The sequence below is a fragment of the Telmatherina bonti genome, assembly GCF_933228915.1.
Source record: "Telmatherina bonti genome assembly, chromosome: 22".
In the NCBI taxonomy this organism is placed as follows: domain Eukaryota; kingdom Metazoa; phylum Chordata; class Actinopteri; order Atheriniformes; family Telmatherinidae; genus Telmatherina; species Telmatherina bonti.
This window is the reverse complement of record NC_136631.1, coordinates 2789300-2803801: the sequence shown is the minus strand read 5'-3', so window position 1 is coordinate 2803801 and position 14502 is coordinate 2789300. Positions and strand designations below refer to the sequence as shown.

The window sequence follows — 14502 nt, the reverse complement described above, 5'->3', positions numbered from 1 at the left end:
TAGATTGTCGTTCGGTGACGGTAGAGCTGTCGTACGGTGACGGTAGAGCTGTCGTTCGGTGACGGTAGAGCTTTCGTTCGGTGACGGTAGAGCTGTCGTACGGTGATGGTAGAGCTGTCGTTCGGTGACAGTAGAGCTGTCGTTCGGTGACTGTAGAGCTGTCATTCGGTGACGGTAGACTGTCGTTCGGTGACGGTCGAGCTGTCGTTCGGTGACGGTAGACTGTCGTTCGGTGACGGTAGATTGTCGTTCGGTGACGGTAGACTGTCGTTCGGTGACTGTAGAGCTGCCTTTCGGTGACTGTAGAGCTGCCATTCGGTGACGGTAGACTGTCGTTCGGTGACAGTAAAGCTGTCGTTCGGTGACTGTAGAGCTGTCGTTCGGTGACTGTAGAGCTGCCGTTCGTTGACGGTAGAGCTGTCGTTCGGTGACAGTAAAGCTGTAGTTCGGTGATGGTAGACTGTCGTTCGGTGACGGTAGAGCTGTCGTACGGTGACGGTAGAGCTGTCGTTCGGTGATGGTAGAGCTGTCGTACGGTGACGGTAGAGCTGTCGTTCGGTGACGGTAGAGCTGTCGTTCGGTGACGGTAGAGCTGTCGTTCGGTGACTGTAGAGCTGTCGTTCGGTGACGGTAGAGCTGTCGTTCGGTGACGGTAGAGCTGTCGTTCGGTGACTGTAGAGCTGTCGTTCGGTGACAGTAGAGCTGTTGTTCGGTGACAGTAGAGCTGTCGTTCGGTGACAGTAGACTGTCGTTCGGTGACGGTAGAGCTGTCGTTCGGTGACGGTAGAGCTGTCGTTCGGTGACAGTAGAGCTGTCGTTCGGTGACTGTAGAGCTGTCATTCGGTGACGGTAGACTGTCGTTCGGTGACGGTCGAGCTGTCGTTCGGTGACGGTAGACTGTCGTTCGGTGACGGTAGATTGTCGTTCGGTGACGGTAGACTGTCGTACGGTGACGGTAGAGCTGCCATTCGGTGACGGTAGACTGTCGTTCGGTGACTGTAGAGCTGCCTTTCGGTGACTGTAGAGCTGCCATTCGGTGACGGTAGACTGTCGTTCGGTGACAGTAAAGCTGTCGTTCGGTGACTGTAGAGCTGTCGTTCGGTGACTGTAGAGCTGCCGTTCGTTGACGGTAGAGCTGTCGTTCGGTGACAGTAAAGCTGTAGTTCGGTGATGGTAGACTGTCGTTCGGTGACGGTAGACTGTCGTTCGGTGACGGTAGAGCTGTCGTTCGGTGACTGTAGAGCTGTCGTTCGGTGACAGTAGAGCTGTTGTTCGGTGACAGTAGAGCTGTCGTTCGGTGACAGTAGACTGTCGTTCGGTGACGGTAGAGCTGTCGTTCGGTGACGGTAGAGCTGCTGTACAGTGACGGAAGAGCTGCTGTATGGCGACAGTGATGCAGTTGGTCAGTATGGACTCAACTTTGCCGAGGATCTTCGGTGACTTGACAAACCTCCCTCAACCTCCTCAGGAAGTCCAGCTGCTGTTGAGCCTTCTTCCCCAGCTGTGTGGTGTTGAGAGTCCAGGTGAGGTCGATGCAGACCCCACCCCAGGTATTTGAAGCTGCTCCCCATCTCCACATCCAGCCTGCAGATAAACAGTGGCTGATGAGAGTTCGCCTCCTTCCTGGGGTCCATCATCATCCCGTTGGTCTTGGCTGTGTTGCATATGAAGTTGTTATCTTTGCACCACTACACATCACCATTGGGCCATGTCCCTCCTGTATGCTGCTTCGTCCCCACCTGCGAGGCGTCATATCACAGCGAAGTCGTGATGTTCTTGTGGGGTGCCATACAGTTGTGGGTGAACAGGGGGTAGAGGATGGGACTGAGAACACACCTCTGTGGGGATGCTGGTGGAAGTCTGGTTCCCTTTCCTGACAGACTGGGGCCTGCCAGTCAGGAAGTCCAGAGTCTTTGTTCTCAAGTCTGAGAGGGAGGGCAGCACCTATAGTGTCTGAGGTGGACCTGCCGTAAGGGGGTTCAGTCACGTAACTCTGAATGTGGTTGTTGTTGAGACAGATGGGGGGGCTCTCATTGAGGACAAGCACAATGGTTGCGGTCTTGAAACAGGGCGGAACAGGTCAAGATGAGGTTAAATATGGAGGTGAGAGTGTCTCAGGGATGAGGGCTATGGAGGGCTCGTCCAGGGATGTCGTCTGGCCCCGCCACTTTACGTGGGATGATCCTTCTCAGAGTTTTGTTTACTTGGGCTGATTAACTGGCTAGGGGAAGGGGGTGTGGTGGTCAAGGTGTCTGTGAGGCTCCTCTCTGTGTGGGGGTTAGGGGTCTCAGAGTGGGTGTAAAACATGCCGTCGAAGGGTGCTGACCCTGCGTCCGGACTCAGCTTTAGAGTCGAAATGTCCAGCTTCTGCACGGCCTCTTGGCTGCTGTGACGACCTTCCTACTTGCATCGACTGTTTATGGCTGAATGTGGGCATGTCGATGACGGAACACAAGGTGGGACCTCGTAGCAAACGTTGAGGTGCAGGTGGGATTTATAAAGAACACTTTTGGTGTCGATCCTACGCGGTGTTTTGTAAATGAGGCCCCAGGTCTTTGAACCGGGAGTCCGAACATAGAAATATACAAACACATACATAGACAAATAATATTTAGACAGTCTGATGAAAGCTAAACAGAAATAGAAGCACTTAAAACTCTCCCTACAGGAGTGAAAAGCTTTCCTGTGTTAGGTGGATGTTTCGCCCGTCTGCTCAACATGTTTCTGGAACCCAGTCGGGCTGTGCAAATGACTTACTATGTGCAGCATCAGATAGTCTCCCAGCCCAGGCGCACTGTCCACTCGCACCAGGATGCCGTCTTTCAGGGAAGTGCTGAAGCCGACGGTCAGTCTGTCCGTCCTGGTGCTCGGCCTCTCATTGGCTGGCCAGTTGAATGTAATGAGACCTCCTCCTTTCCCAAAGATGTAGGTGGTTCCAGCTGAGGAGACCAGGAGCAGAAAGTTAAACAAGAATGCACATTTCACTTCGACTTTATGGGACTACGTGACTGTTGTTAGTTCATCTGGGAGATTTTCACCCTCTCAGACATGAAAAGCAGCTTCATGAAAATGACAAGTTGTTTCTAGAAATTTTCTTATCGTGGTTTTGGACAAGTTGCAGAATCTGGCCCGGCAACAGTAAAACCAGTAAGCAGTTCTGAATGGGAGCTCACAGTGTGGAAGAACAAGGTGCTGTTGAACCGCATTTGTCTGACGCATTAGCATGTAGCGTTAGCTTGTAGCAGCAGCTGTGTCAGGCTGCGGTGACTGGCGGCAGGTTGATGCAGAAAGAAGCGCTGCTACGATCCGAGCTGTGATCAGTCGCCAGGTGAGGATCAACAGGTAAACAAAGTCCACTCTAACTCTTACACTCAGAGTTTTTCCGACAGTTTTTTTCACCTGATTTGTTCGGAGGTAAATGGTAAATGGTAAATGGACTTGTACTTCTATAGCGCTTTTCTAGTCATACAGACCACTCAAAGCGCTTTACACTACTTGTCACATTCACCCATTCGCACACACACTCACTCAACCGATAGGCACATCGGGGGGAAGCTTGGGGTTCAGTGTCTTGCCCTAGGACACTTCGGCATTTCAGGGGAAGCCTGGAATCGATCCCCCAACTTACCAGTTGAAGGACAACTGCTCTTCCTCCTGAGCTACAGCCGCGTGTGTGGGGGTTGATGTCCCCCTAGTCACATGGTTTCCCACCATGACATTAGCTGTTAGCATTAGCTTGGTAGCAAGTACAAAGGACAGTTGACGTACAGACCTTGACATTTTCCCATTTTGACCCTCGTGGCTTCCGTAGTGGTAATAAACGTCGAGGCTTGCAGAGAGCGCTACTCGGTTGTTTGCATTTAGTTGGCGCACCATTAGATGGGAGTGACTTTAAAAAAGATGACTTTTGAGGAGTGATTTGCTGATGGATGTTTGTGCATCTCTAAGAGAAGTGGAATGGAGAAGGCTAAAGTAGTGTCCACTGTCCACATGTTTCTGTCCACAGGTTTCTGTCCACATGTTTCTGTCCACATGTTTCTGTCCACACATCTGTACACGTTTCTGTCCACGTTTCTGTCCACACATCTGTCCACACATCTATCCACATGTTTCTGTCCACATGTTTCTGTCCACACATCTGTCCACATGTTTCTGTCTACATGTTTCTGTCCACACATCTGCCCACACATCTATCCACATGTTTCTGTCCACATGTTTCTGTCCACACATCTGTCCACATGTTTCTGTCCACACATCTGTCCACATGTTTCTGTCCACACATCTGTCCACATGTTCCTGTCCACATGTTTCTGTCCACACAATTATCCACATGTTTCTGTCCACACATCTGTCCACATGTTTCTGTCCACATGTTTCTGTCCACACATCTGTCCACATGTTTCTGTCCACACATCTGTCCACACATCTGTCCACATGTTTCTGTCCACATGTTTCTGTCCACACATCTGTCCACATGTTCCTGTCCACATGTTTCTGTCCACACATCTGTCCACACAATTATCCACATGTTTATGTCCACACATCTGTCCACATGTTTCTGTCCACACATCTGTTTACATGTTTCTGTCCACATGTTTCTGTCCACACATCTGTCCACACGTTTCTGTCTACATGTTTCTGTCCACACATCTGTCCACACATCTATCCACATGTTTCTGTCCACACATCTGTCCACATGTTTCTGTCCACACATCTGTCCACATGTTTCTGTCCACATGTTTCTGTCCACACAATTATCCACATGTTTCTGTCCACACATCTGTCCACATGTTTCTGTCCACATGTTTCTGTCCACACATCTGTCCACATGTTTCTGTCCACACATCTGTCCACATGTTTCTGTCCACACATCTGTCCACACATCTGTCCATATGTTTCTGTCCACATGTTTCTGTCCACACATCTGTCCACATGTTCCTGTCCACATGTTTCTGTCCACACAATTATCCACATGTTTATGTCCACACATCTGTCCACATGTTTCTGTCCACACATCTGTTTACATGTTTCTGTCCACATGTTTCTGTCCACACATCTGTCCACACGTTTCTGTCTACATGTTTCTGTCCACACATCTGTCCACACATCTGTCCACACAATTATCCACATGTTTCTGTCCACACATCTGTCCACATGTTTCTGTCCACATGTTTCTGTCCACACATCTGTCCACATGTTTCTGTCCACACATCTGTCCACACATCTGTCCACATGTTTCTGTCCACATGTTTCTGTCCACACATCTGTCCACATGTTCCTGTCCACATGTTTCTGTCCACACATCTGTCCACATGTTTCTGTCCACACATCTGTTTACATGTTTCTGTCCACATGTTTCTGTCCACACATCTGTCCACATGTTTCTGTCCACATGTTTCTGTCCACACATCTGTCCACATGTTCCTGTCCACATGTTTCTGTCCACACATCTGTCCACACAATTATCCACATGTTTCTGTCCACACATCTGTCCACATGTTTCTGTCCACATGTTTCTGTCCACACATCTGTCCACACATCTGTCCACATGTTTCTGTCCACATGTTTCTGTCCACACATCTGTCCACATGTTCCTGTCCACATGTTTCTATCCACACATATGTCCACATGTTTCTGTCAACACATCTATCCACATGTTTCTGTCCACACATCTGTCCACATGTTTCTGTCAACACATCTATGCACATGTTTCTGTCCACACATCTGTCCACATGTTTCTGTCCACATGTTTCTGTCCACACATCTGTCCACATGTTTCTGTCCACGTTTCTGTCCACATGTTTCTGTCCACATGTTTCTGTCCACAGGTTTCTGTCCACGTGTTTCATTCCACACACCTGTCCACATGTTTCTGTCCACACATCTGTCCACATGTTTCTGTCAACACATCTATCCACATGTTTCTGTCAACACATCTGTCCACATGTTTCTGTCCACATGTTTCAGTCCATGTTTCTGTCCACATGTTTCTGTCCAAACATCTGTCCACATGTTTCTGTCCATACATCTATTAACATGTTTCTGTCCACATGTTCCTGACCACACATCTGTCCACATGTTTCTGTCCACATGTTTCTGTCGACACATATGTCCATATGTTTCTGTCCACATGTTTCTGTCCACACATCTGTCCACATGTTTCTGTCCACGTTTCTGTCCACACATCTGTCCACATGTTTCTGTCCACATGTTTTTTCCACACATCTTTCCACATGGTTCAGTCCACACATCTATCCACATGTTTCTTTCCACACATCTGTCCACATGTTTCAGTCCACGTTTCTGTCCACACATCTGTCCACATGTTTCAGTCCACATGTTTCTGTCCACACGTCTATTCACATGTTTCATTCCACATGTTTCTGTCCACACATCTATTTACATGTTTCAGTCCACATGTTTCTGTCCACACATATGTCCACATGTTTCAGTCCACATGTTTCTGTCCACACATCTGTCCACATATTTCTGTCCACATGTTTGTGTCCACACATATGTCCACACATCTATCCACATGTTTCCGTCCACATGTTTCTGTCCACACATCTGTCCACATGTTTCTGTCCACACATCTGCCCACACATCTGTCCACATGTCTCTGTCCACATGTTTCTGTCCACACATCTGTCCACATGTTTCTGTCCACATGTTTCTGTCCACACATCTGTCCACACAATTATCGACATGTTTCTGTCCACACATCTGTCCACATGTTTCTGTCCACACATCTGTTTACATGTTTCTGTCCACATGTTTCTGTCCACACATCTGTCCACATGTTTTGGTCCATTTGTTTCTGTCAAGACATCTATCCACATGTTTCTGTCCACATATCTGTCCACATGTTTCTGTCCACACATCTGTCCACATGTTTCTGTCAACACATCTATGCACATGTTTCTGTCCACACATCTGTCCACATGTTTCTGTCCACACATCTGTCCACATGTTTCTGTCCACGTTTCTGTCCACATGTTTCTGTCCACATGTTTCTTTCCACACATCTGTCCACATGTTTCTGTCCACACATCTGTCCACATGTTTCTGTCCACATGTTTCAGTCCATGTTTCTGTCCACATGTTTCTGTCCACATGTTTCTGTCCACATGTTTCTGTCGACACATATGTCCATATGTTTCTGTCCACATGTTTCTGTCCACACATCTGTCCACATGTTTCTGTCCACGTTTCTGTCCACACATCTGTCCACATGTTTCTGTCCACATGTTTTTTCCACACATCTTTCCACATGTTTCTGTCCACATGTTTCTGTCCACATGTTTTTTCCACACATCTTTCCACATGTTTCTCTCCACACATCTATCCACATGTTTCTGTCCACACATCTATCCACATGTTTCTTTCCACACATCTGTCCACATGTTTCTGTCCACACATCTTGTCCACATGTTTCAGTCCACATGTTTCTGTCCACATGTCTATTCACATGTTTCAGTCCACATGTTTCTGTCCACACATCTATTTACATGTTTCAGTCCACATTTTTCTGTCCACACATCTGTCCACATGTTTCAGTCCACATGTTTCTGTCCACACATCATTCCACATATTTCTGTCCACATGTTTCTGTCCACACATCTGTCCACATGTTTCTGTCCACGTTTCTGTCCACACATCTGTTTACATGTTTCTGTCCACGTTTCTATCCCCACATCTGTCCACATGTTTCTGTCAACACATCTATCCACATGTTTCTGTCCACATGTTTCTGTCCACACATCTGTCCACATGTTTCTGTCCACATGTTTCTGTCAACACATCTATCCACATGTTTCTGTCCACACATCTGTCCACATGTTTCTGTCCACACATCTGTTCACATGTTCCTGTCCACATGTTTCTGTCCACACATCTGTCCACATATTTCTGTCAACACATCTATCCACATGTTTCTGTCCACTTGTTTCTGTCAACACATCTGTCCACATGTTTCTGTCCACAAGTTTCTGTCCACATGTTTTTTCCACACATCTTTCCACATGTTTCTGTCCACATGTTTTTCCACACATCTTTCCACATGGTTCTGTCCACACATCTATCCACATGTTTCTTTCCACACATCTGTCCACATGTTTCTGTCCACACATCTTGTCCACATGTTTCAGTCCACGTTTCTGTCCACACATCTGTCCACATGTTTCAGTCCACATGTTTCTGTCCACACATCTATTTACATGTTTCAGTCCACATGTTTCTGTCCACACATCTGTCCACATGTTTCAGTCCACATGTTTCTGTCCACACATCTGTCCACATATTTCTGTCCACATGTTTATGTCCACACATATGTCCACACATCTATCCACATGTTTCCGTCCACATGTTTCTGTCCACACATCTGTCCACATGTTTCTGTCCACACATCTGTCCACACATCTGTCCACATGTTTCTGTCCACATGTTTCTGTCCACACATCTGTCCACATGTTTCTGTCCACACATCTGTCCACACAATAATCCACATGTTTCTGTCCACACATCTGTCCTCATGTTTCTGTCCACACATCTGTTTACATGTTTCTGTCCACATGTTTCTGTCCACACATCTGTCCACATGTTTCGGTCCATTTGTTTCTGTCAACACATATATCCACATGTTTCTGTCCACATATCTGTCCACATGTTTCTGTCCACACATCTGTCCACATGTTTCTGTCAACACATCTATGCACATGTTTCTGTCCACACATCTGTCCACATGTTTCTGTCCACACATCTGTCCACATGTTTCTGTCCACGTTTCTGTCCACATGTTTCTGTCCACATGTTTCTTTCCACACATCTGTCCACATGTTTCTGTCCACACATCTGTCCACATGTTTCTGTCCACATGTTTCAGTCCATGTTTCTGTCCACATGTTTCTGTCCAAACATCTGTCCACATGTTTCGGTCCACACATCTATTAACATGTTTCTGTCCACACATCTGTCCACATGTTTCTGTCCACACATCTGTCCACATGTTTCTGTCCACGTTTCTGTCCACATGTTTCTGTCCACATGTTTCTTTCCACACATCTGTCCACATGTTTCTGTCCACACATCTGTCCACATGTTTCTGTCCACATGTTTCAGTCCATGTTTCTGTCCACATGTTTCTGTCCACATGTTTCTGTCCACATGTTTCTGTCGACACATATGTCCATATGTTTCTGTCCACATGTTTCTGTCCACACATCTGTCCACATGTTTCTGTCCACGTTTCTGTCCACACATCTGTCCACATGTTTCTGTCCACATGTTTTTTCCACACATCTTTCCACATGTTTCTGTCCACATGTTTCTGTCCACATGTTTTTTCCACACATCTTTCCACATGTTTCTCTCCACACATCTATCCACATGTTTCTGTCCACACATCTATCCACATGTTTCTTTCCACACATCTGTCCACATGTTTCTGTCCACACATCTTGTCCACATGTTTCTGTCCACATGTCTATTCACATGTTTCAGTCCACATGTTTCTGTCCACACATCTATTTACATGTTTCAGTCCACATTTTTCTGTCCACACATCTGTCCACATGTTTCAGTCCACATGTTTCTGTCCACACATCATTCCACATATTTCTGTCCACATGTTTCTGTCCACACATCTGTCCACATGTTTCTGTCCACGTTTCTGTCCACACATCTGTTTACATGTTTCTGTCCACGTTTCTATCCCCACATCTGTCCACATGTTTCTGTCAACACATCTATCCACATGTTTCTGTCCACATGTTTCTGTCCACACATCTGTCCACATGTTTCTGTCCACAGGTTTCTGTCCACACATCTGTCCACATGTTTCTGTCCACACATCTGTCCACACAATTATCCACATGTTTCTGTCCACACATCTGTCCTTATGTTTCTGTCCACACATCTGTTTACATGTTTCTGTCCACATGTTTCTGTCCACACATCTGTCCACATGTTTCGGTCCATTTGTTTCTGTCAACACATCTATCCACATGTTTCTGTCCACATATCTGTCCACATGTTTCTGTCCACACATCTGTCCACATGTTTCTGTCAACACATCTATGCACATGTTTCTGTCCACACATCTGTCCACATGTTTCTGTCCACATGTTTCTGTCCACACATCTGTCCACATGTTTCTGTCCACGTTTCTGTCCACATGTTTCTGTCCACATGTTTCTTTCCACACATCTGTCCACATGTTTCTGTCCACACATCTGTCCACATGTTTCTGTCCACATGTTTCAGTCCATGTTTCTGTCCACATGTTTCTGTCCAAACATCTGTCCACATGTTTCGGTCCACACATCTATTAACATGTTTCTGTCCACATGTTCCTGACCACACATCTGTCCACATGTTTCAGTCCACATGTTTCTGTCGACACATATGTCCATATGTTTCTGTCCACATGTTTCTGTCCACACATCTGTCCACATGTTTCTGTCCACGTTTCTGTCCACACATCTGTCCACATGTTTCTGTCCACATGTTTCTGTCCACATGTTTTTTCTACACATCTTTCCACATGTTTCTGTCCACATGTTTCTGTCCACATGTTTTTTCCACACATCTTTCCACATGTTTCTGTCCACACATCTATCCACATGTTTCTTTTCACACATCTGTCCACATGTTTCAGTCCACGTTTCTTTCAACACATCTGTCCACATGTTTCTGTCCACACATCTTGTCCACATGTTTCAGTCCACATGTTTCTGTCCACATGTCTATTCACATGTTTCAGTCCACATGTTTCTGTCCACACATCTATTTACATGTTTCAGTCCACATTTTTCTGTCCACACATCTGTCCACATGTTTCAGTCCACATGTTTCTGTCCACATATTTCTGTCCACATCTTTCTGTCTACACATCTGTCGACATGTTTCTGACCACGTTTCTGTCCACACATCTGTTTACATGTTTCTGTCCACGTTTCTGTCCACACATCTGTCCACATGTTTCTGTCAACACATCTATCCACATGTTTCTGTCCACACATCTGTCCACATGTTTCTGTCCACACATCGTTTCACATGTTCCTGTCCACATGTTTCTGTCCACACATCTGTCCACATATTTCTGTCAACACATCTATCCACATGTTTCGGTCCACTTGTTTCTGTCCACACATCTGTCCACATGTTTCTGTCAACACATCTATCCATATGTTTCTGTCCACACATCTGTCCACATATTTCTGTCAACACATCTATCCACATGTTTCTGTCCACACATCTGTCCACATGTTTCTGTCCACATGTTTCTGTCCACACATCTGTTTACATGTTTCTGTCCACACATCTATCCACATGTTTCTGTTCACACATCTGTCCACATGTTTCTGTCCACACATCTGTCCACATGTTTCTGTCAACACATCTATCCACATGTTTCTGTCCACACATCTGTCCACATGTTTCTGTCCACACATCTGTTCACATGTTTCTGTATACATGTTTCTGTCCACATATCTGTCCACATGTTTCTGTCCACACATCTGTCCACATATTTCTGTCAACACATCTGTCCACATGTTTCTGTCCACACATCTGTCCACATGTTTCTGTCCACATGTTTCTGTCCACACATCTGTCCACACAATTATCCACATGTTTCTGTCCACACATCTGTCCACATGTTTCTGTCCACACATCTGTTTACATGTTTCTGTCCACATGTTTCTGTCCACACATCTGTCCACATGTTTAGGTCCATTTGTTTCTGTCAACACATCTATCCACATGTTTCTGTCCACATATCTGTCCACATGTTTCTGTCCACACATCTGTCCACATGTTTCTGTCAACACATCTATGCACATGTTTCTGTCCACACATCTGTCCACATGTTTCTGTCCACGTTTCTGTCCACATGTTTCTGTCCACATGTTTCTTTCCACACATCTGTCCACATGTTTCTGTCCACACATCTGTCCACATGTTTCTTTCCACATGTTTCAGTCCATGTTTCTGTCCACATGTTTCTGTCCAAACATCTGTCCACATGTTTCTGTCCACACATCTGTCCACATGTTTCAGTCCACATGTTTCTGTCGACACATATGTCCATATGTTTCTGTCCACATGTTCCTGACCACACATCTGTCCACATGTTTCAGTCCACATGTTTCTGTCCACATGTTTCTGTCCACATGTTTCTGTCCACATGTTTCTGTCGACACATATGTCCATATGTTTCTGTCCACATGTTTCTGTCCACACATCTGTCCACATGTTTCTGTCCACGTTTCTGTCCACACATCTGTCCACATGTTTCTGTCCACATGTTTTTTCCACACATCTTTCCACATGTTTCTGTCCACATGTTTCTGTCCACATGTTTTTTCCACACATCTTTCCACATGTTTCTCTCCACACATCTATCCACATGTTTCTGTCCACACATCTATCCACATGTTTCTTTCCACACATCTGTCCACATGTTTCTGTCCACACATCTTGTCCACATGTTTCTGTCCACATGTCTATTCACATGTTTCAGTCCACATGTTTCTGTCCACACATCTATTTACATGTTTCAGTCCACATTTTTCTGTCCACACATCTGTCCACATGTTTCAGTCCACATGTTTCTGTCCACACATCATTCCACATATTTCTGTCCACATGTTTCTGTCCACACATCTGTCCACATGTTTCTGTCCACGTTTCTGTCCACACATCTGTTTACATGTTTCTGTCCACGTTTCTATCCCCACATCTGTCCACATGTTTCTGTCAACACATCTATCCACATGTTTCTGTCCACATGTTTCTGTCCACACATCTGTCCACATGTTTCTGTCCACAGGTTTCTGTCCACACATCTGTCCACATGTTTCTGTCCACACATCTGTCCACACAATTATCCACATGTTTCTGTCCACACATCTGTCCTCATGTTTCTGTCCACACATCTGTTTACATGTTTCTGTCCACATGTTTTTTCCACACATCTGTCCACATGTTTCGGTCCATTTGTTTCTGTCAACACATCTATCCACATGTTTCTGTCCACATATCTGTCCACATGTTTCTGTCCACACATCTGTCCACATGTTTCTGTCAACACATCTATGCACATGTTTCTGTCCACACATCTGTCCACATGTTTCAGTCCACATGTTTCTGTCCACACATCTATTTACATGTTTCAGTCCACATTTTTCTGTCCACACATCTGTCCACATGTTTCAGTCCACATGTTTCTGTCCACATATTTCTGTCCACATCTTTCTGTCTACACATCTGTCGACATGTTTCTGACCACGTTTCTGTCCACACATCTGTTTACATGTTTCTGTCCACGTTTCTGTCCACACATCTGTCCACATGTTTCTGTCAACACATCTATCCACATGTTTCTGTCCACACATCTGTCCACATGTTTCTGTCCACACATCGTTTCACATGTTCCTGTCCACATGTTTCTGTCCACACATCTGTCCACATATTTCTGTCAACACATCTATCCACATGTTTCGGTCCACTTGTTTCTGTCCACACATCTGTCCACATGTTTCTGTCAACACATCTATCCATATGTTTCTGTCCACACATCTGTCCACATATTTCTGTCAACACATCTATCCACATGTTTCTGTCCACACATCTGTCCACATGTTTCTGTCCACATGTTTCTGTCCACACATCTGTTTACATGTTTCTGTCCACACATCTATCCACATGTTTCTGTTCACACATCTGTCCACATGTTTCTGTCCACACATCTGTCCACATGTTTCTGTCAACACATCTATCCACATGTTTCTGTCCACACATCTGTCCACATGTTTCTGTCCACACATCTGTTCACATGTTTCTGTATACATGTTTCTGTCCACATATCTGTCCACATGTTTCTGTCCACACATCTGTCCACATATTTCTGTCAACACATCTGTCCACATGTTTCTGTCCACACATCTGTCCACATGTTTCTGTCCACATGTTTCTGTCCACACATCTGTCCACACAATTATCCACATGTTTCTGTCCACACATCTGTTTACATGTTTCTGTCCACATGTTTCTGTCCACACATCTGTCCACATGTTTAGGTCCATTTGTTTCTGTCAACACATCTATCCACATGTTTCTGTCCACATATCTGTCCACATGTTTCTGTCCACACATCTGTCCACATGTTTCTGTCAACACATCTATGCACATGTTTCTGTCCACACATCTGTCCACATGTTTCTGTCCACGTTTCTGTCCACATGTTTCTGTCCACATGTTTCTTTCCACACATCTGTCCACATGTTTCTGTCCACACATCTGTCCACATGTTTCTTTCCACATGTTTCAGTCCATGTTTCTGTCCACATGTTTCTGTCCAAACATCTGTCCACATGTTTCTGTCCACACATCTGTCCACATGTTTCAGTCCACATGTTTCTGTCGACACATATGTCCATATGTTTCTGTCCACATGTTCCTGACCACACATCTGTCCACATGTTTCAGTCCACATGTTTCTGT

The 14502-nt window shown here is 45.4% G+C and overlaps 1 protein-coding gene across 1 annotated transcript in view; it reads right to left on the bottom strand.

The window, feature by feature from the left end:
* The window catches only part of nrxn3a (neurexin 3a), a gene marked incomplete at its 5' end in the record, with an annotated part of 430723 nt that overhangs the window by 94148 nt on the left and 322073 nt on the right, over positions 1-14502 (bottom strand). The window contains one exon of the mRNA XM_079262315.1: positions 2758-2939. Coding sequence (XP_079118441.1) covers positions 2758-2939 — 182 coding nt within the window. The remainder of the gene's footprint in view (positions 1-2757; positions 2940-14502) is intronic.